Source organism: Ranitomeya variabilis, chromosome 2 (genome assembly GCF_051348905.1).
Source record: "Ranitomeya variabilis isolate aRanVar5 chromosome 2, aRanVar5.hap1, whole genome shotgun sequence".
NCBI classification, from domain to species: Eukaryota; Metazoa; Chordata; class Amphibia; order Anura; family Dendrobatidae; genus Ranitomeya; species Ranitomeya variabilis.
In genome coordinates, this window is record NC_135233.1 from 1,089,802,904 (window position 1) to 1,089,824,125 (window position 21,222).

General features: G+C 46.2%; 1 protein-coding gene across 4 annotated transcripts in view; it reads right to left on the reverse strand.

The window, feature by feature from the left end:
• HMBOX1 (homeobox containing 1) overlaps nt 1-21,222 on the reverse strand; it is a 77,959-nt gene that overhangs the window by 7,106 nt on the left and 49,631 nt on the right. For all 4 annotated transcript variants that reach the window (XM_077291735.1, XM_077291733.1, XM_077291736.1 and 1 more), the window contains exons 3-7: nt 20,319-20,795; nt 8,238-8,323; nt 7,347-7,457; nt 6,308-6,461; nt 2,715-2,797 (exon numbers count right to left, since the gene is read on the reverse strand). In XM_077291735.1, coding sequence (XP_077147850.1) covers nt 2,715-2,797; nt 6,308-6,461; nt 7,347-7,457; nt 8,238-8,323; nt 20,319-20,795 — 911 coding nt within the window. The remainder of the gene's footprint in view (nt 1-2,714; nt 2,798-6,307; nt 6,462-7,346; nt 7,458-8,237; nt 8,324-20,318; nt 20,796-21,222) is intronic.

The following is a 21,222-nucleotide window of genomic DNA, read 5'->3' on the forward strand; positions in this document are numbered from 1 at the left end:
CCCCGCCGGGGAGGGCATGATGGCCGGCCCCAGATGCCCCGCCGGGGAGGGCATGACGGCCGGCCCCAGTCGCCCAGCCGGGAAGGGGAAGCCATGACAGCCCGCTGGAGGGAAGGAAGGGGGAGCATGACAGCAGGCCCCAGACGCCCCGCCGGGGAGGGCATGACGGCCGGCCCCAGATGCCCCGCCGGGAAGGGCATGATGGCCGGCCCCAGATGCCCCGCAGGGGAGGGCATGATGTCCGGTCCCAGATGCCCCGCCGGGGAGGGCATGACGGCTGGCCCCAGACACCCAGCCGGGAAGGGGAAGCCATGACACCCCGCTGGAGGGAAGGAAGGGGGAGCATGACAGCAGGCCCCAGACGCCCTGCCAAGGGGGAAAAAGCATGATGGCCCCGACAGGGGGCATGAAGGCCGGCCCCAGACGCCCAGCCGGGAAGGGGAAGCCATGACAGCCCGCTGGAGGGAAGGAAGGGGGGGCATGACAGCAGGCCCCAGATGCCCAGCCGGGGAGGGCATGACGGCGGGCCCCAAATCCCCCGCCGGGGAGGGCATGATGGCCGGCCCCAGATGCCCCGCTGGGAAGGGCATGACAGCCGGCCCCAGACGCCCCACCCGGTTAGGGGGGCATGAAGGCAAGCCCCAGACGCCTCACTGGGGAAGCATGACGGCCAGCCCCAATGCCATGCCCTCTGCCTTTACCAACATGTCACTTTCTGGGTTGCCTATCATAGAGGCTTATGCCCTAATGACGTGTCTACCTGGGGCACACTACAAACACCATAATGTCCTCCAGTTTCCGCTCTCCTACCATGTATACATCGCACCGTGCATGTAAGGTGACAAACCCACAACATCTGGATATGTGTTAGCGGATCGCGTGCACTCGTGACCTTGAGAATCAGGACGGGCGGTGAAGCCGCCGCCGCTGTCATTCCTGAGCACCTTACACGAGCCGATGCCAGAGCTCACTTGGCACGGCGCTGGTTATAAGCGGGCTGGCTCCCCACCAAGGCCTTTAATAGAGAATGAATTATTGTTCAGACATAAATTATGGAGATCGCCCGGATTTTACATCACATTTCAAGGTCTTTGCTGAATAATATGCAAAGATGACAAACAAAACATCTTTCTGTGACATTTGCAAGGCTGTGAAACTGGTGCAAGCGACTCCAAACATCATAAGGGGTCACCGGTGAAAACCTCTATTGGCTCCGCTCCCATAAGGAATAAGCAAGACAACTATGCGTACAGACCCTCAGAGGAGACTCTAGGCTTTCTCCATACGATGGGCATCGTAATATCACTGGGTACAGTTATTCTGTGCTGCAGCTACCTAGTAAGTGTTTATTTCATCCCAAAGCTGGGTTCACATCTACACTGCTCAATACTACTGTACTGTGCCCTCCTTGTTGTAGTGCTATTTTAGTAAATCTTTTATCTCGACACAGAGTTGCATTCACAACTACACAGTTCGATAATGTCCAACATGCTGCTTCCTTTGTAGTGTTTAATCTCACACCAGAGGTGGAATTCACACCTACACTGCTCAGTACTGATATTTTTAAGATTTTATCTCACCTTGGAGTTGGAATCACTGCTACACTTCTGTATTATGCCCTCCATGCTGACACAGCTTTCTACTGCAGTAAAAGTCATCTAATTCTCCTACTACTTTCTAGTAAAAGTTTTCTCTCACTACTGTGCAGGATTCACATCTATACTGCTCAGTGCTACTATATAATGCCCTCCAGGCTGATGTAGTTGACTAGTAAAGCATACTCTGTCAAACCTATGATGGATTCACATTTACACTGGTGAATACTCATGTATAACATCTTCTAATTCGCCTACTACTTTCTAGTAAATGTTTTTCTTACCCCTGAGAAGGATTCACACATACTCTGCTCAGTGCTGCTGTATAATGTTTCCAATGAAGCAGTCTTTTGTTTAAAAAAAAAAAAAATGTTACCTCAACTCTATGCTTGATTCAGATTTATACTGGTCAGTACTACTGTTTAATGTCATCTATTCTACAGATTTTAAAGAATTTTATCTCAACCTTTGAGATGGTGTCACTGCCACACTGCTGTATTATATGAATCATGCTGCTGAAGCTTTTTAGCATTTTTTTTTTAATCTAAAACCTAAACTAGATTCACATTTTCACTCAATACTGCAATATATGGTGCTACAAATTTCCTAAAACTTTCTAGCAAGTGTTTTATCTCACCCCTGAGCAGGATTCACACCTACAATGCTTAATACTGCTATATAATGTCCTCCATGCTGCTGCTACTTCTGAAGATTTGCTACATGGAGACAGTAGAGCAGGAATCCCTCATATATGTGTATGCGGATAACTGAAAATTAGAATTAGTTTCTGAAGATGGGAAAACTGGTTGAAAAGGCAAATAATGTCCAGAAATAGTGTAAGTCCTCATGTATACACAACAGCTTGTTGAGTAGTCTCCATAAACTAGAGGTACATTCTTATAAAAGGGGTGGTTTATGTTTACGTTTAATTGTTTTTTAAAGCCCTTTAAAGGGGTAGATCAAACTACCCTATCATTGTGTGATCAGATCAGGAATGACGCTCCCAGTGTCTGGCCAGCTGTTCTTCGCTATGTGAAAAGTGAAGCTGTATAAAAGGTGAAGCTGTATAATCCCTCTAATGTCGGTGACCTGACTCTGTGCTGCGGATCCGTCACTCACCTGGTTTCTGTATAACCGCGTTGCACGCGTTGGCGATTTCCTCCCGCTTCGCCTCGTCGGGATACTGGTTCTCATTAAAATAGCTGAAAAATTCAAGTGTTCACAATTATCCAGTGTTATTATAGGCAAACATGAAAAGGGCGCGCCCCGCCCTGGGCTGCCGTATAAGAACAGACAAGATATGGAGGAAATAAAGGAAACCTGACAGTCGGAAAAGAAAGAAAAGTCGTCACGAGATGTATAAGTATGTGACGCGGCCGTACGCATTGTATTCATTATATGTCTCCCATATTCCCTGTTGCAATATGGTTTCTACAGTGCAGCAACAAAGTATTCCACTTATCTTTCAGGAAAAGACATACTCTTAAAGGGATATTCCAACTCCAAAAAAAATCATCAGCTTTTCACTGGATATGTGCTCGGGGCAAGTCCTCACTTATACTAGACAGCTGCGAGGAGAAGCTTAACAGATCATCAGGTTGTGAATGCGCCATGTTGATGCACCCAAGGAATGCACTAGAGCTGCACTCACTATTTTGCTGGCTCAGTCACTGGGATATATAGTTGTGCTCAAAAGTTTACATACCCCGGCAGAATTTTTGCTTTCTTGGCCTTTTTTTTTTTTTTAGAGAATAAGAATGATAACACCAAAACTTTTTCTCCACTCATGGTTAGTGGTTGGGTGAAGCCATTTATTGTCAAACTACTGTGTTTTCTATTTTTAAATCATAATGACAACCTAAAACATCCAAATGACCCTAATCAAAAGTTCACATACCCCATTTCTTAATACTGTGCATTGCCCCCTCTAACATCAATGACAGCTTGAAGTTTTTTGTGGTAGTTGTGGATGAGGTTCTTTATTTTCTCGGATGGTAAAGCTGCCCAGTCTTCTTGGCAAAATCCTCCAGTTCCTGTAAATTCCTGGGCTGTCTAGCATGAACTGCGTGCTTGATATCTCCAAGAGTGGCTCAATGATACTGAGGTCAGGAGACTAAGATGGCCACACCAGAACCTTCACTTTGTTCTACTGTAGCTAATGACAGGTTGTTTTGGATCGTTGTCATGTTGGAACGTCCAAGTACGTCCCATGTGCAGCTTCCGGGCTGATGAGTAAAAAATTGCCTCCAGTATTTGCTGATTACGTGCTGCATTCATCTTTTCTTCAACTTTGACCAAGTTTCCTGTGCCTTTGTAGCTCACACATACCCAAAACATCAGCAATCCACCTCCGTGCTTTACTGTAGGAATGGTGTTCCTTTCACCATAGGCCTTGTTGACCTCTCTCCAAATGTAAGGTCTATGGTTGTTGCCAAAAAGTTCAATTTTGGTTTCATAATTCCAAATTACTTTGTTCCAGAAGTTTTGAGGCTTGTCTCGGTGCTGTTTTGCGTATTGTAGGCGAGATACTTTGTGGCATTTGCGCACCAATGGCTTTCTTCTGGTGACTCGACCATGCAGCCCATTTTTCTTTAAGTGCCTCCTTATTCTGCATCTTGAAACAGCCACACCGCTAGTTTTCAGAGAGTCCAGTATTTAAGCTGATGTTATTTGTGGGTTTTTCTTTGCATCCTGAACAATTTTCCTGGCAGTTGTGGATGACATTTTTGTTGGTCTATCCGATGTTGGTTTTCTTTTTACAGAGCCCCTGATTTGTTAATCACAGTGTGAACGCTGCTGACTGGCATTATCAATTCCTTGGATACCTTTTTGTATCCCTTTCCTGTTTTATACAGTTCAACTACCTTCTCCCGTAGATCCGTTGACAATTCTTTTGCTTTCCCCATGACTCACAATCCAGAAACGTCAGTGGCTGGATGAGAGATGCAAGAGTCTGTCTGGATCCCATAAACTCACTCTGCTTTTATGCACACACCGATTACAAGCAAACAGGTCACAGGTGAGGATGTTACCTTTAGTAGCCATTCACACCCATTTGTGTCAACTTCTGTGCATATTATCAGGTCAAAATCACCAGGGTGTGTGAACTTTTGATCAGGGTCATTTGGATGTTTTGGGTTGTCATTATGATTTAAAAAGGAAAACACAGTAGTTGGACAATAAATGGCTTCACCCAACCACTAACCATGAGTGGAGAAAAAGTTTGGTGCTATCATTCATATTCTCTGAAAAAAGGCCAAGAAAGCAAAAATTCTGCCGGGTATGTAAACTTTTGAGCATAACTGTACGTTACATAACTGCTCCTGAGTAACTTCCTGTATTATACCCCAGAGCTGCACTCACTATTCTGCTGGTGCAGTCACTGTGTACATACATTACATTACTGATCCTGAGTTACATCTTGTATTATACCCCAGAGCTGCACTCACTATTCTGCTGGTGTAGTCACTGTGTACATACATTACATTACTGATCCCGAGTTACCTCCTGTATTATACCCCAGAGCTGCACTCACTATTCTGCTGGTGTAGTCACTGTGTACATACATTACTGATCCTGAGTTACATCCTGTATTATACCCAAGAGCTGCACTCACTATTCTACTGGTGCAGTCACTTTGTACACAGTTATGGGCTCCTTAAATCTAACCCCTTCCTCCCCAGCCTGACTCTGTCCTATCCAGAGAACCCGGCCCCGTCAGGAACCAGTTAGCAGCCTCTGTGGGATGTATGTACGAGTGAATTGGGTCCAGTAACTAAGATCAAGGTATAATATTATTACAGCAGACAATTGGCCCTTGTCCATTCTGTTCTCAGAGCCGAAAGTCAGCTTCTGAGGGATTTGGAGCAGTAACAATCGATAAAGTGAGATTATAAAGAAGAAAAAAAAAGAAAAAATTGGTATCACATTTGCATTGCAGCAAAGTGAAGGGCACTGATGAGTGAGTGCACTGGAGCATAATACAGCTCTGGAGCATAATACAGGATGTAACTCAGGAACAGCAATGTAATGTATGTACACAGTGACTGCACCAGCAGAATAGTGAGTGCAGCTCTGGAGTATAATACAGGATGTAACTCAGGATCAGTAATGTAATGTATGTACACAGTGACTGCACCAGCAGAATAGTGAGTGCAGCTCTGGGGTATAATACAGGAGGTAACTCAGGATCAGTAATGTAATGTATGTACACAGTGACTGCACCAGTAGAATAGTGAGTGCAGCTCTGGAGTATAATACAGGATGTAACTCAGGAACAGTAATGTAATGTATGTACACAGTGACTGCACCAGCAGAATAGTGAGTGCAGCTCTGGGGTATAATACAGGAGGTAACTCAGGATCAGTAATGTAATGTATGTACACAGTGACTGCACCAGCAGAATAGTGAGTCCAGCTCTGGAATATATAATACAGGTTGTAACTCAGGATCAGTAATGTAATGTATGTACACAGTGACTGCACCAGCAGAATAGTGAGTGCAGCTCTGGGGTATAATACAGGAGGTAACTCAGGATCAGTAATGTAATGTATGTACACAGTGACTGCACCAGCAGAATAGTGTGTGCAGCTCTGGTATATATAATACAGGATGCTGCACATTGTTCTTTGTGAAGAATCTAAGTGACTCTGAGAATACACTATAATAGTATCTCTCTGCTCAGGCGATCTCCGTGTGTCAGTCCTTCTTACCTTTCCATTACCGCCAGACACTCTTTTCTCCATGTGAAGCGACTTCCCCGCCGTAACCGGAAGGTCCCGGAGGTGGCGGTGACGGGTGGTGGCGTTTGTCTCCACTCGGTGTCGTCTATGGGGATGGGTGCTGGCCTCATGCTGAGTGTCGCACCTGTAAGAAAAACGTATAAAACTTGATTTTCCCCAATAAGATGCCCCCAACCCTTCCCTCCTTCATTGGGTGCAAAATGGCGACACCTGGGCTGTGGTCCCACGGATTATAGGGGGACACGTATACGGAGGTCTCCTCTCCAGACCAATATGTACATGAACGGGAGAAAGCTGTACATGTGTCCCGGTGGTCGGGATCCTGAGGCGTTGGCTCGCCTGCACCAGCTCCGACCTTGTGTAAGAGAGAGACGTGCTTCATGACAGGTACTACAACTCCCATCATCCTAAAGAATGAGCCAAGGTGTGGCCCCCTCTTTTTTTTTTTTTTTTTTTTTACAGCGGTCTCTTTTGCATTTTACAATGCAGTTTTTCACTTTTCAAGATCTCCGCTTGCTTTTGGTGAATGGAAACCAACAGAGAGCCCACTTTACACCTGGTGATATCGGACTGTGAGATTAAGACGGGGCAAAGAGATTTTCATCCTCGGCGAGTTTCCATTCACTAACAACAATCAGAGCTGCTGAAAACGCGGGAGGAACAACAGACGCTGGGTGTGGAGAGCAGCGGGTGTGAGGGCCGCGCCGCTGATCCTCCAGCCTCGCAATGTGATTAGCCGCTGTGATGCTGTGCAGTCCGCGTAATTGGGCAGAAATGTGATTTGGGACCCCGCGAGGAGACTCATGAGCCGGGGAAGGAGTTTCCGAGAAGCAGGAGTAGAGGGTGCGGGAAAGTGATCATCCAGGACCACATCCAAGCATTCAGAGTTCTCGCATCTGACGCGGAAGAAGAGGCTTTTAACCATTTAGTCTTTAACCCTTTCGATACTGACAACACTGAACGCAGCTTTGGTTGTGACTGGAGAATAAGGGCTGCTCCCCATTGTTACCTGGACTCGTCTTCTCCAGCTGGTACCATCGGTAAAAAGCCCTTTTCTTCTGTTCGCTGAGGTCGGATCCTTGCTGGAGCAGCCAGTGAGAAATCCGGCTCTGGCTGATACCTGCGAGGCAAAAGTAAAGATGTGCAATAATGTAAACTGACAAGTGACAGTACGGATCAGCATGTGGGGGCAACAGGTCCCAGCAGCACAGTGAGTATCCGAGCACGGTACAGCATGTGGGGGCCACAGGTCCCAGCAGCACAGTGAGCATCTGAGCACGGTACAGCATGTGGGGGCCACAGGTCCCAGCAGCACAGTGAGCATCCGAGCACAGTACAGCATGTGGGGGGCCACAGGTCCCAGCAGTAGTGAGCATCCGAGCACGGTACAGCATGTGGGGGCCACAGGTCCCAGCAGCACAGTGAGCATCCGAGCACAGTACAGCATGTGGGGGCCACAGGTCCCAGCAGCACAGTGAGCATCCGAGCACAGTACAGCATGTGGGGGCCACAGGTCCCAGCAGCACAGTGAGCATGTGGGGGCCACAGGTCCCAGCAGTAGTGAGCATCCGAGCACAGTACAGCATGTGGGGGCCACAGGTCCCAGCAGCACAGTGAGCATCCGAGCACAGTACAGCATGTGGGGGCCACAGGTCCCAGCAGCACAGTGAGCATCCGAGCACGGTACAGCATGTGGGGGCCACAGGTCCCAGCAGCACAGTGAGCATGTGGGGGCCACAGGTCCCAGCAGCACAGAGTATTTTAGGAGAGAAGTATGCCGATCCTGTGGGGTCTTATGTGTCGGATGATTCTTACAGAAGCCCGATATATTCACAGATCTGCCTCCCCGGGCGTCCACACCGGGTCGTTCATCCCCTCGCATACACCGGGCAATGCTCACCTGTGACTTGTGCAACCACCGCCTGCGATATTCTCCGGTTCGCCAGGAAACCCTTAATTTCTTCTTTTATGACACTGCTGTCCCTCCTGAGAAAAGATAAAGATCAGACATAGTCAGCAGCTATAACAGCCCCCCAAATTATCACACCACACACTACGGGGGGACAATTACCTGTCAGCACAAAAACAGCGAAGACTGTATTATTATATTATACCCCAGAGCTGCACTCACTATTCTGCTGGTGCAGTCACTGCGTACATACATTACATTACTGATCCTGAGTTACATCCTGTGTTATACTCCAGAGCTGCACTCACTATTCTGCTGGTGCAGTCACTGTGTACATACATTACATTACTGATCCTGAGTTACATCCTGTATTATACCCCAGAGCTGCACTCACTATTCTGCTGGTGCAGTCACTGTGTACATACATTACATTACTGATCCTGAGTTACATCCTGTATTATACTCCAGAGCTGCACTCACTATTCTGCTGGTGCAGTCACTGCGTACATACATTACATTACTGATCCTGAGTTACATCCAGTATTATACTCCAGAGCTGCACTCACTATTCTGCTGGTGCAGTCACCGTGTACATACATTACATTACTGATCCAGAGTTACAACCTGTATTATACCCCAGAGCTGCGCTCACTACTCTGCTGCTGCAGTCACTGTGTACATACATTACATTACTGATCCTGAGTTACATCCTGTGTTATACCCCATAGCTGCACTCACTATTCTGCTGGTGCAGTCACTGTGTACATACATTACATTACTGATCCTGAGTTACATCTTGTATTATACTCCAGAGCTGCACTCACTATTCTGCTGGTGCAGTCACTGTGTACATACATTACTGATCCTGAGTTACATCCTGTATTATACCCCAGAGCTGCGCTCGCTACTCTGCTGCTGCAGTCACTGTGTACATACATTACATTACTGATCCTGAGTTACCTCCTGTATTATACTCCGGAGCTGCACTCACTATTCTGCTGGTGCAGTCACTGTGTACATACATTACATTACTGATCCGGAGTTACATCCTGTACTATGCTCCAGAGCTGTACTCACTATTCTGCTGGTGCAGTCACTGTGTACATACATTACTGATCCTGAGTTACATCCTGTATTATCCTCCAGAGCTGCACTCACTATTCAGCTGGTGCAGTCACTTTGTACATACATTACATTACTGATCCTGAGTTACATCCTGTATTATACTTCAGAGCTGCACTCACTATTCTGCTGGTGCAGTCACTGTGTACATACATTACATTACATTACTGATCCTGAGTTACATCCTGTATTATACCCCAGAGCTGCACTCGCTATTCTGCTGGTGCAGTCACTGTGTACATACATTACATTACTGATCCTGAGTTATATCCTGTATTATACTCCAGAGCTGCACTCACTATTCTGCTGGTGCAGTCACTGTGTACATACATTACATTACTGATCCTGAGTTACATCCTGTATTATACTCCAGAGCTGCACTCACTATTCTGCTGGTGCAGTCACTGTGTACATACATTACATTACTGATCCTGAGTTATATCCTGTATTATACTCCAGAGCTGCACTCACTATTCTGCTGGTGCAGTCACTGTGTACATACATTACATTACTGATCCTGAGTTACATCCTGTATTATACTCCAGAGCTGCACTCACTATTCTGCTGGTGCAGTCACTGTGTACATACATTACATTACTGATCCTGAGTTATATCCTGTATTATACTCCAGAGCTGCACTCACTATTCTGCTGGTGTAGTCACTGTGTACATACATTACATTACTGATCCTGAGTTACATTCTGTATTATACCCCAGAGCTGCACTCACTATTCTGCTGGTGCAGTCACTGTGTACATACATTACATTACTGATCCTGAGTTACATCCTGTATTATACCCCATAGCTGCACTCACTATTCTGCTGGTGCAGTCACTGTGTACATACATTACTGATCCTGAGTTACATCCTGTATTATACCCCAGAGCTGCACTCACTATTCTGCTGGTGCAGTCACTGTGTACATACATTACATTACTGATCCTGAGTTATATCCTGTATTATACTCCAGAGCTGCACTCACTATTCTGCTGGTGCAGTCACTGTGTACATACATTACATTACTGATCCTGAGTTATATCCTGTATTATACTCCAGAGCTGCACTCACTATTCTGCTGGTGCAGTCACTGTGTACATACATTACATTACTGATCCTGAGTTACATCCTGTATTATACCCCATAGCTGCACTCGCTATTCTGCTGGTGCAGTCACTGTGTACATACATTACTGATCCTGAGTTACATCCTGTATTATACCCCAGAGTTGCACTCGCTATTCTGCTGGTGCAGTCACTGTGTACATACATTACATTACTGATCCTGAGTTACATCCTGTATTATACCCCATAGCTGCACTCGCTATTCTGCTGGTGCAGTCACTGTGTACATACATTACTGATCCTGAGTTACATCCTGTATTATACCCCATAGCTGCACTCGCTATTCTGCTGGTGCAGTCACTGTGTACATACATTACATTACTGATCCTGAGTTACCTCCTGTATTATACCCCAGAGCTGCACTCACTATTCTGCTGGTGCAGTCACTGTGTACATACATTACATTACTGATCCTGAGTAACCTCCTGTATTATACTCCGGAGCTGCACTCACTATTCTGCTGGTGCAGTCACTGTGTACATACATTACATTACTGATCCTGAGTTACCTCCTGTATTATACTCCAGGGCTGCACTCACTATTCTGCTGGTGCAGTCACTGTGTACATACATTACATTACTGATCCTGAGTTACATCCTGTATTATACCCCAGAGCTGCACTCACTATTCTGCTGGTGCAGGCGCTGTGTACATACATTACATTACTGATCCTGAGTTACATCCTGTATTATACCCCAGAGCTGCACTCACTATTCTGCTGGTGCAGTCACTGTGTACATACATTACTGATCCTGAGTTACATCCTGTATTATACCCCAGAGCTGCACTCGCTATTCTGCTGGTGCAGTCACTGTGTACATACGTTACATTACTGATCCTGAGTTACATCCTGTATTATACCCCAGAGCTGCATTCACTACTCTGCTGGCGCAGTCACTGTGTACATACATTACACTACTGATCCTGAGTTACATCCTGTATTATCCTCCAGAGCTGCACTCACTATTCAGCTGGTGCAGTCACTGTGTACATACATTACTGATCCTGAGTTACATCCTGTATTATCCTCCAGAGCTGCACTCACTATTCAGCTGGTGCAGTCACTGTGTACATACATTACATTACTGATCCGGAGTTACATCCTGTATTATACCCCAGAGCTGCACTCGCTATTCTGCTGGTGCAGTCACTGTGTACATACATTACATTACTGATCCTGAGTTACATCCTGTACTATGCTCCAGAGCTGTACTCACTATTCTGCTGGTGCAGTCACTGTGTACATACATTACTGATCCTGAGTTACCTCCTGTATTATACTCCAGAGCTGCACTCGCTATTCTGCTGGTGCAGTCACTGTGTACATACATTACATTACTGATCCTGAGTTACATCCTGTATTATACCCGAGAGATGTGCTCACTATTCTGCTGGTGCAGTCACTGTGTACATACATTACATTACTGATCCTGAGTTACATCCTGTATTATACTCCAGAGCTGCACTCACTATTCTGCTGGTGCAGTCACTGTGTACATACATACATTACTGATCCTGAGTTACATCCTGTATTATACTCCAGAGATGCACTCACTATTCTGCTGGTGCAGTCACTATGTACATACATTACTGATCCTGAGTTACCTCCTGTATTATACTCCAGGGCTGCACTCACTATTCTGCTGGTGCAGTCACTGTGTACATACATACATTACTGATCCTGAGTTACATCCTGTATTATACTCCAGAGCTGCACTCACTATTCTGCTGGTGCAGTCACTGTGTACATACATTACATTACTGATCCTGAGTTACATCCTGTATTATACTCCAGAGCTGCACTCACTATTCTGCTGGTGCAGTCACTGTGTACATACATTACATTACTGATCCTGAGTTACATCCTGTATTATATTATACTCCAGAGCTGCACTCACTATTCTGCTGGTGCAGTCACTGTGTACATATATTACATTACTGATCCTGAGTTACATCCTCTATTATACCCCAGAGCTGCACTCACTATTCTGCTGGTGCAGTCACTGTGTACATACATTACATTACTGATCCTGAGTTACATCCTCTATTATACGCCAGAGCTGCACTCACTATTCTGCTGGTGCAGTCACTGTGTACATACATTACATTAATGATCCCGAGTTACCTCCTGTATTATACCCCAGAGCTGCACTCACTATTCTGCTGGTGCAGTCACTGTGTACATACATTACATTTCTGATCCTGAGTTACATCCTGTATTATACTGTAGAGCTGCACTCACTATTCTGCTGGTGTAGTCACTGTGTACATACATTACATTACTGATCCTGAGTTACATCCTGTATTATACTCCAGAGCTGCACTCACTATTCCGCTGGTGCACTCACTGTGTACATACATTACATTACTGACCCCGAGTTACATCCTGTATTATACCCCAGAGCTGCACTCACTATTCTGCTGGTGCAGTCACTGTGTACATACATTACATTACTGATCCTGAGTTACATCCTGTATTATACTGTAGAGCTGCACTCACTATTCTGCTGGTGTAGTCACTGTGTACATACATTACATTACTGATCCTGAGTTACATCCTGTATTATACCCCAGAGCTGCACTCACTATTCTGCTGGTGCAGTCACTGTGTACATAGACTACATTACTGACCCTGAGTTACCTCCTGTATTATACCCCAGAGCTACACTCACTATTCTGCTGGTGCAGTCACTGTGTACATACATTACTGATCCTGAGTTACATCCTGTATTATACCCCAGAGCTGCAGTCACTATTCTGCTGGTGCAGTCACTGTGCACATACATTACATTACTGATCCTGAGTTACATCCTGTATTATACCCCAGAGCTGCACTCACTATTCTGCTGGTGCAGTCACTGTGTACATACATTATATTACTGATCCTGAGTTACCTCCTGTATTATACCCCAGAGCTGCACTCACTATTCTGCTGGTGCAGTCACTGTGTACATACACTACATTACTGACCCTGAGTTACCTCCTGTATTATACCCCAGAGCTACACTCACTATTCTGCTGGTGCAGTCACTGTGTACATACACTACATTACTGACCCTGAGTTACCTCCTGTATTATACCCCAGAGCTACACTCACTATTCTGCTGGTGCAGTCACTGTGTACATACATTACTGATCCTGAGTTACATCCTGTATTATACCCCAGAGCTGCAGTCACTATTCTGCTGGTGCAGTCACTGTGTACATACATTACATTACTGATCCTGAGTTACATCCTGTATTATACTCCAGAGCTGCACTCACTATTCTGCTGGTGCAGTCACTGTGTACATACATTACATTACTGACCCTGAGTTACATCCTGTATTATACCCCAGAGCTGCACTCACTATTCTGCTGGTGCAGTCACTGTGTACATACATTACATTACTGATCCTGAGTTACATCCTGTATTATATTATACTCCAGAGCTGCACTCACTATTCTGCTGGTGCAGTCACTGTGTACATACATTACATTACTGATCCTGAGTTACCTCCTGTATTATACTCCAGAGCTGCACTCACTATTCTGCTGGTGCAGTCACTGTGTACATACATTACTGATCCTGAGTTACCTCCTGTATTATACTCCAGAGCTGCACTCACTATTCTGCTGGTGCAGTCACTGTGTACATACATTACATTACTGATCCTGAGTTACATCCTGTATTATACCCCAGAGCTGCACTCACTATTCTGCTGGTGCAGTCACTGTGTACATACATTACATTACTGATCCGGAGTTACATCCTGTATTATACCCCAGAGCTGCACTCACTATTCTGCTGGTGCAGTCACTGTGTACATACATTACATTACTGATCCTGAGTTACCTCCTGTATTATACCCCAGAGCTGCACTCACTATTCTGCTGGTGCAGTCACTGTGTACATACATTACATTACTGATCCTGAGTTACATCCTGTATTATACCCCAGAGCTGCACTAACTATTCTGCTGGTGCAGTCACTGTGTACATACATTACTGATCCTCCGGCTGCAGGTATGTAACATCCCCGGTCCCTGAGCTCCGCACTTGTCCGTGTTCCCGCGCTGTGCAGACTCTTGGGGTGTCGCTGACACTTTGCGGTCTTCTCCCTTAGACACTGACACACACTCATGCCCCTGCGGTGAGTACGGCACAGAGGCGACGCTCCGATATCCTACATCCCCCTCGGCGCCGACTTACCGGAATTTATCCCCATCTCCGGAGATCATCCCCATTTTGTGATACACCAGTACAGGAAACCGGGGCGACAGTGACGGATGATGGGAAAGTGTTAATAAAATGGAGAGCAGCCGCAGTGTAGAGCCAGGGGCCAGACTGGTGACACGCCATAAAGCAGCGGCTGCCTGGCAGAGGCTTTTAATGAGTGTCATATCTGATCAGGAGTGTCATAACAGCAGGATGGATGAGGGTAATTCCGGGGAAGGTGTGCGGGCGCCATATGGCATGTGCAAACTTTCATTACTGAGGGGAGGCATAAATCTCAAGACTTCAGACATAAAGCCGGAGACATAAAATAAGACGGTCGGGGGAGGGGAGGCGTTAAAGAGACAGACATGCCTATTGGTAAATATTTCAGGAGCTATATGGAGCGGAAACGCAAAAACGTCCGACACACACTCGCAATAATCACGCGGTTCTTGCCCATGATCGATGCAATGCCGGGAGGACGGCCACTTTCAGGGACAGCTTTTCTTTCTTAATTGACCCTTATTTAAAAATCGTCACCGTTTATACAATAAGTTAACTGAGACTCCATCAGTGAGCGCATTCAGACAGTCCAATAAGGGGAGTTTGCACCCAATTATTTCCTTTCCTATCCCAGTCTGCATCGTCACTTTCCAAAAATATTTTATCTGGTGTAAATGCCGCTGTTCTCCTGAATCCGGCTATGTTTTTCTTTTTTTCCTACACCTCTGCGTTCCGGAGCTATGGCCCCTCTTATCCTGGTTTATAAATCTAGTCTTATTAGCCATGTGGGAGTTTCCTTAAAGGCCACACCCATTTGCCAACTAGATTAGACTTTTATGCACAGAAAGGGAGGTCATAGCTCAGGAATGGAGAGGCGCAGGAGCAAAAGTAAACCATCGCCGGATTCAGGAGAACAGCGGCATTTACGCCAGGTAATAAAATATTACATATTTATAGCAAGTGACAAATCTTCTGTAAGTCAGGCTTTTCTCTTTACCCAGACTGGTTGCCGAAGGACGTACCTCAAATAGAAAAGTATGTTATTAAGACAAGTTGCTATAGATAAAATGTAACATCTACAGCTTTGTATTTCGGTTGCATATTCTTAGTAATGAGTAAAATCTGCTTACTAGTGTAGGCTGAGCTAGGGAATGACATGATAAGACTGCTGCTGGGCTTAGTCCCCAGCTTTAAGACAGACTAATTCCTACAGATACTTAGACCTCGATTCATTATTTGTGTTTTAAGTCACTTTCTTACTCTTTTTTTATGTCTTGCGGTATTAGTTGTTATTTGTGTTGCCAAATTCTTCAAAAAAAATGGCGCATGTGGATCGTGAATTTTTCTGCAATGTCTAAAATTGTTTCATTTCCTGTCTTGAATTGTTTTTGCGACTTTCTAAAGACATAAAAAGCATGTTTCGCAAAATGGTGCTAAAACACTGTCCGGTTGGGGATGGGGGGTGGCAACAAATTTTGCAACTTTGTGAATTGATTAAGCGGGCAAAAACATTTGGAATCTCTAAACTTTGCCCACAAACTGGAAAAAATAAAAACAACAACAACAGGTGAGCATATATAAAATAGAAATAAAAAATGACACATAGAATAATGAATTTGGTGCAAAGAAACAAAAAAACGACAAAACTAGACAAAAAAGATGCGCAAAGGAAGTGACTAATATGGGCCACGGGGGGCTTACAGTTGGATTGTCGCAAATTTTACTGTTAAAGGACATGATCATCAGCTACAACATATTCCTCCCCTCAGAGTGGGTTATTAATCAGATTTTTCGTATTATGTAGATGGGTTGTTAGGGACAGAAAGCTGTGGTTACATTGTATCCATATAATTCCTCATCTCATCCTGCACTATTAATCAGATTATGCGGATGGGTTGCTAGGGACAGAAAGCTGTGGTTACATTGTATCCATATCATTCCTCATCTCATCCTGCACTAATAATCAGATTATGCAGATTATATAGATCGGTTGCTAGGGACAGAAAGCTGTGGTTACATTGTATCCATATAATTCCTCATCTCATCCTGCGCTATTAATCAGATTATGCGGATGGGTTGCTAGGGACAGAAAACTGTGGTTACATTGTATCCACATCATTCCTCATCTCATCCTGCACTAATAATCAGATTATGCGGATGGGTTGCTAGGGACAGAAAGCTGTGGTTACATTGTATCCACATCATTCCTCATCTCATCCTGCACTATTAATCAGATTATGCGGATGGGTTGCTAGGGACAGAAAGCTGTGGTTACATTGTATCCACATCATTCCTCATCTCATCCTGCACTATTAATCAGATTATGTAGATTATATAGATGTGTAGCTAGGGACAGAAAGCTGTGGTTACATTGTATCCATATAATTCCTCATCTCATCCTGCACTATTAATCAGATTATGCGGATGGGTTGCTAGGGACAGAAAGCTGTGGTTACACTATATCCATATCATTCCTCATCTCATCCTGCACTATTAGTCAGATTTGTATTTGTATATTCACAAGGTGATACATAATGTGGGGAAGTGGAGTGCTGCGATTCGGATGCAGCGCTGCCATAGTCAGATTTCACTTACGCGCAATTAATCGCATTTTGTGATATGTTTTTGTCCACAGTAAGTGGCTGTAATGCCGATGTAAATTATCTAAAGCTCAATAATGAAGTTATATTAATTACGACTCTTGCGCCCGCGTTCTCAATGCCGATTGCAGCTGGGCGGCCCAAAGTGAGCGGTGCACCGCGGTGTCCGCACCGAGCCCGGTGAATTGCGGAATTACAGAGCGAGAGCACTTAATTAAACAATGGAATGATATACAGCTGCAAGTAAAGGCCACAACTGAATTTTAATCTGTTTTCTAATTAAAAAAAAGAAATGAGAAATTTCTAAAGCAATTACGGCGCTCGGCAGAGAGAGCGCTATTTGTTTAGCAAACGGATCTATAATGCGAGCGGCGCCGCCTGCGTTACAGTATCAGCGGGTCGGGCGCTCGTTCCAGGCGACACAGATGGGATGCAGATTCATGATCATTTAAAGGGAACACGCACTAAAAAGTGATGTGACAAGTCCGCAATGTGCCTGCTCTCCATTCTGGTTAACAGAGGCTTAAACGGGTTGTCCAACTTACAGGAGGTTGATCAACTTTGGGGACTTTTTTTTTCTTAATTGCATGTATTTGGGGCTAAAAATATGTTTTGCAATTAGTTTTCATTAAAAATTTTGCAGTTTGGCTTTTACAGGCTCCTTGTTTCCCTGCACTTCGATGTGGTCTGTGGTCATACACCAGCTGATAGGAGCTCAGAAAAGAGTTACAACCCAATTACACAAATTATTTTTAATCCTCTGTAATTTAATGTATATGCATTTAAGTAAAAAAAAGAAAAAAAAATTGTTTCCAAAGGTTTCAATTCCTTTAAACTAGAGAGTCACTAAAATAAATAATTGACAAAGATCCATTGACACAGGGCGGGCCGCTCTGGTAATCCCCACCAAGACCAGAAGTGATGATGCCCGGTATATCAGGTCTTCGGACTGCTGAGGCTTGTGATCGGCGGCAGCAGTCGGGTGACTGAAGGGGAACGTCATTGCATGTGCACCGCAAGACGACTCAATCCCGTCACTTGACCACTGCAGCCATCATAAGAACGGGAAGGTATCACTTCTGAATTTGGTGGAGACCACCTGACCACCGACCCCGGACTGTGGGGAGGATCGGAAGCAGGCATTTTATTTAAGTAGGACAACCCCTTTAAGTGGTTTAAAGACCAGACCTGTTTGGGTCACTCACAAACTAATTTTTAAGGTTTCGTCCCTCCCAGTTTTCCTATTGTAGACAGAGGTAAATTCTTGGTGCCGTCTGGGAGTAGATCTGAATTACACACACATATACATACATATATATCCAGAAGGCCTTCTGGGCTGATTAAATAGCGCCTTTCACAACAAACGGTGTGCTGCCTCCAATTTTTCCGGATTTTTATAATTGAGGTTTGGTATTTGCCTGGGGGGCTCTGCACCCGGACTCTTTCTTTGTGCTGCTCTAATTTTCTTCTATATATAGAGGGCCGGTGGGCGAGGGACGGGCCGGAGGGCAAAGGACGGGCCCGGAGGGCGAGGGACGGGCCGGAGGGCGAGGGACGGGCCCGGAGGGCGAGGGACGGGCCCGGAGGGCGAGGGACGGGCCCGGAGGGCGAGGGACGGGCCGGGGGGGGCGAGGGACGGGCCGGGGGGGGCGAGGGACGGGCCGGAGGGCGAGGGACGGGCCGGAGGGCGAGGGACGGGCCGGAGGGCGAGGGACGGGCCGGAGGGCGAGGGACGGGCCGGAGGGCGAGGGACGGGCCGGAGGGCGAGGGACGGAGGGGCGGAGGGCCAGGGCCGGAGGTCGAGGGGCGGAGGGCCAGGGCCGGAGGTCGAGGGGCGGAGGGCCAGGGCCGGAGGTCGAGGGGCGGAGGGCAAGAGGATGAGGGCCGGAGGGCGAGGGGATGAGGGCCGGAGGGCGAGGAGAGAGACGAGAGGGGAAGGGAGAGAGACAAGGGGGAAAAAAAAGTAAGAATACACAATTCTGTATAGGCGTTAACCTAGTTGGATTCACGACTGTGACCCCAGTATAAAGCGCTGTCCACTGGCAGCACTACATAGGTCAGGCCGCTGTGCCCCGCCTACGATGCCTATTTAATACAATATTCAGCTGACGGTAAGTTCAGGGCTTCCTAGGAAGCTTTGGGTTGATGCAGAACAGAGCTTTCAGCAAAAATCTGATTGGTCCAAGTTTGCAACATGGGCTGAGAACCACTGTCCTCTACAAAGCTAGAACTGCGCTGGTCCTGGCCACTGACGTCAGTCCTGAAGGGTCCCAGATGTGATTTAGTCACCGGAGACCGAACGTGGTGTCAGAAGCATTACAGCTCAAATAGTGAAGCAAACACAATTAGAGGCAGATCTGCTCAGATATACGGCTTCTTCTCGGGCAAGGCTCCAATAAGGAATCACAAATGAGGCCAACGTCTCCTGTAACAGAGGCCAGACACCGAGGGGATCACATTATGGGGACGTAACGGTGCCGAGAGCCAAGAAGAAGACTATCAATATTCCATCTAAATGAAGAAAAAAAAATATCCCACTAAATATTAGCAAGTGTGAGACGTCCTCTTGTCAAGCTGTTTCTTAATGGGGTTGTCAGGCCAGGAAAAAAAAAACACAAAAAAACAAAACAAAGTTAAAATGCCACTTTGCAGGTAGACCGCCGGTCTCTGTACTACTTTGTCACGGACATAGGACTACTGCAGTCAATCACTGGCTGCAGCGGTCACACGTCCGTCTGGACCAATAGGAAGCTAGTTCTATGCCGGCTCCAACGGTAAAGTATTGATTAACTCTAATCTGTCGGTCCAGACTGATTAGGAAATACACAGACTAGCAGGGAATCCTAGGAGAAGAGGACGCCTCCAGGGCGCGAGACTTTCGGTAAATTTCTTACAGCTGACCTCCATACACACAAGGAGCAAAGACAAAAGGATTTGGGAAACATCTTTACGTTGCAGAGAATTAATGGGTATGGAGACAAGAAGCAGCTGTTAGATTTTGGCATTGTAAGTGAACGGCCCGCACCAACCTCATGAGCTCCTCGACCTTGTCGTCTATGTCTAGATCCTCCTCGGAAGCCTCGAAGCTGTACGACCTCGGGCCGATGCTGTTGGTGTGGTAGCGCGTCGGGGACAGCTTGCCGTTGGAGATCGGGAGCCGCTCGCTGCTCTCTCGCCCGTTCTGATTGGTAGTGCAAGGTTGCGGGGAAGTGTCGCAGCTGTTGCTGGGTGAAGGGGACATGCCACAATGGAGGGTCTGTGTGGAGATGGTGGCGGTGGAGGACGATGCGAGGACGTTGTTGGTGCTGTTGCTGTAGGTGCTGCTGCCGTAGTTGGTTCTCCTTCCAAACTTATCGCTGTGTTCTTGGTCCAGCCGCTCTAAGGTCTCCAGGGCGTGGAGGATCTCGTGTTTGGTCATTCCCGTGCGTCGGAGGCGCTGCAGCAGGTCTATCTGCTCTATGGTAAACCTAGGCTCATCGGTGTAATGGGACATGGTTTCTGGCAGACTGCAAATCAAGAGACAAAACAAGTCAGTAAGAATTATTTTGTTACAATGTATCAGTGCAGGTAAAAGGTAATGATCTGGAGAAAACAGAGGATTGTCAGGAATCGATAGAACGATATACCTATGTAATATAGGATGGACGTGAGGTCTCTGTGTCTCTCCCAGTACTATAAGCTGGATGTGAGGTCTGTGTGTCTCTCCCAGTACTATAGGCTGGATGAGAGGTCTGTGTGTCTCTCCCACTAATATAGGCTGGATGTGAGGTCTGTGTGTCTCCCAGTAATATAGGCTGGATGTGAGGTCTGTGTGTCTCTCCCTGCAATATAGGCTGGATATGAGGTCTGTGTGTCTCCCAGTAATATAGGCTGGATGTGAGATCTGTGTGTCTCCCAGTAATATAGGCTGGATGTGAGGTCTGTGTGTCTCTC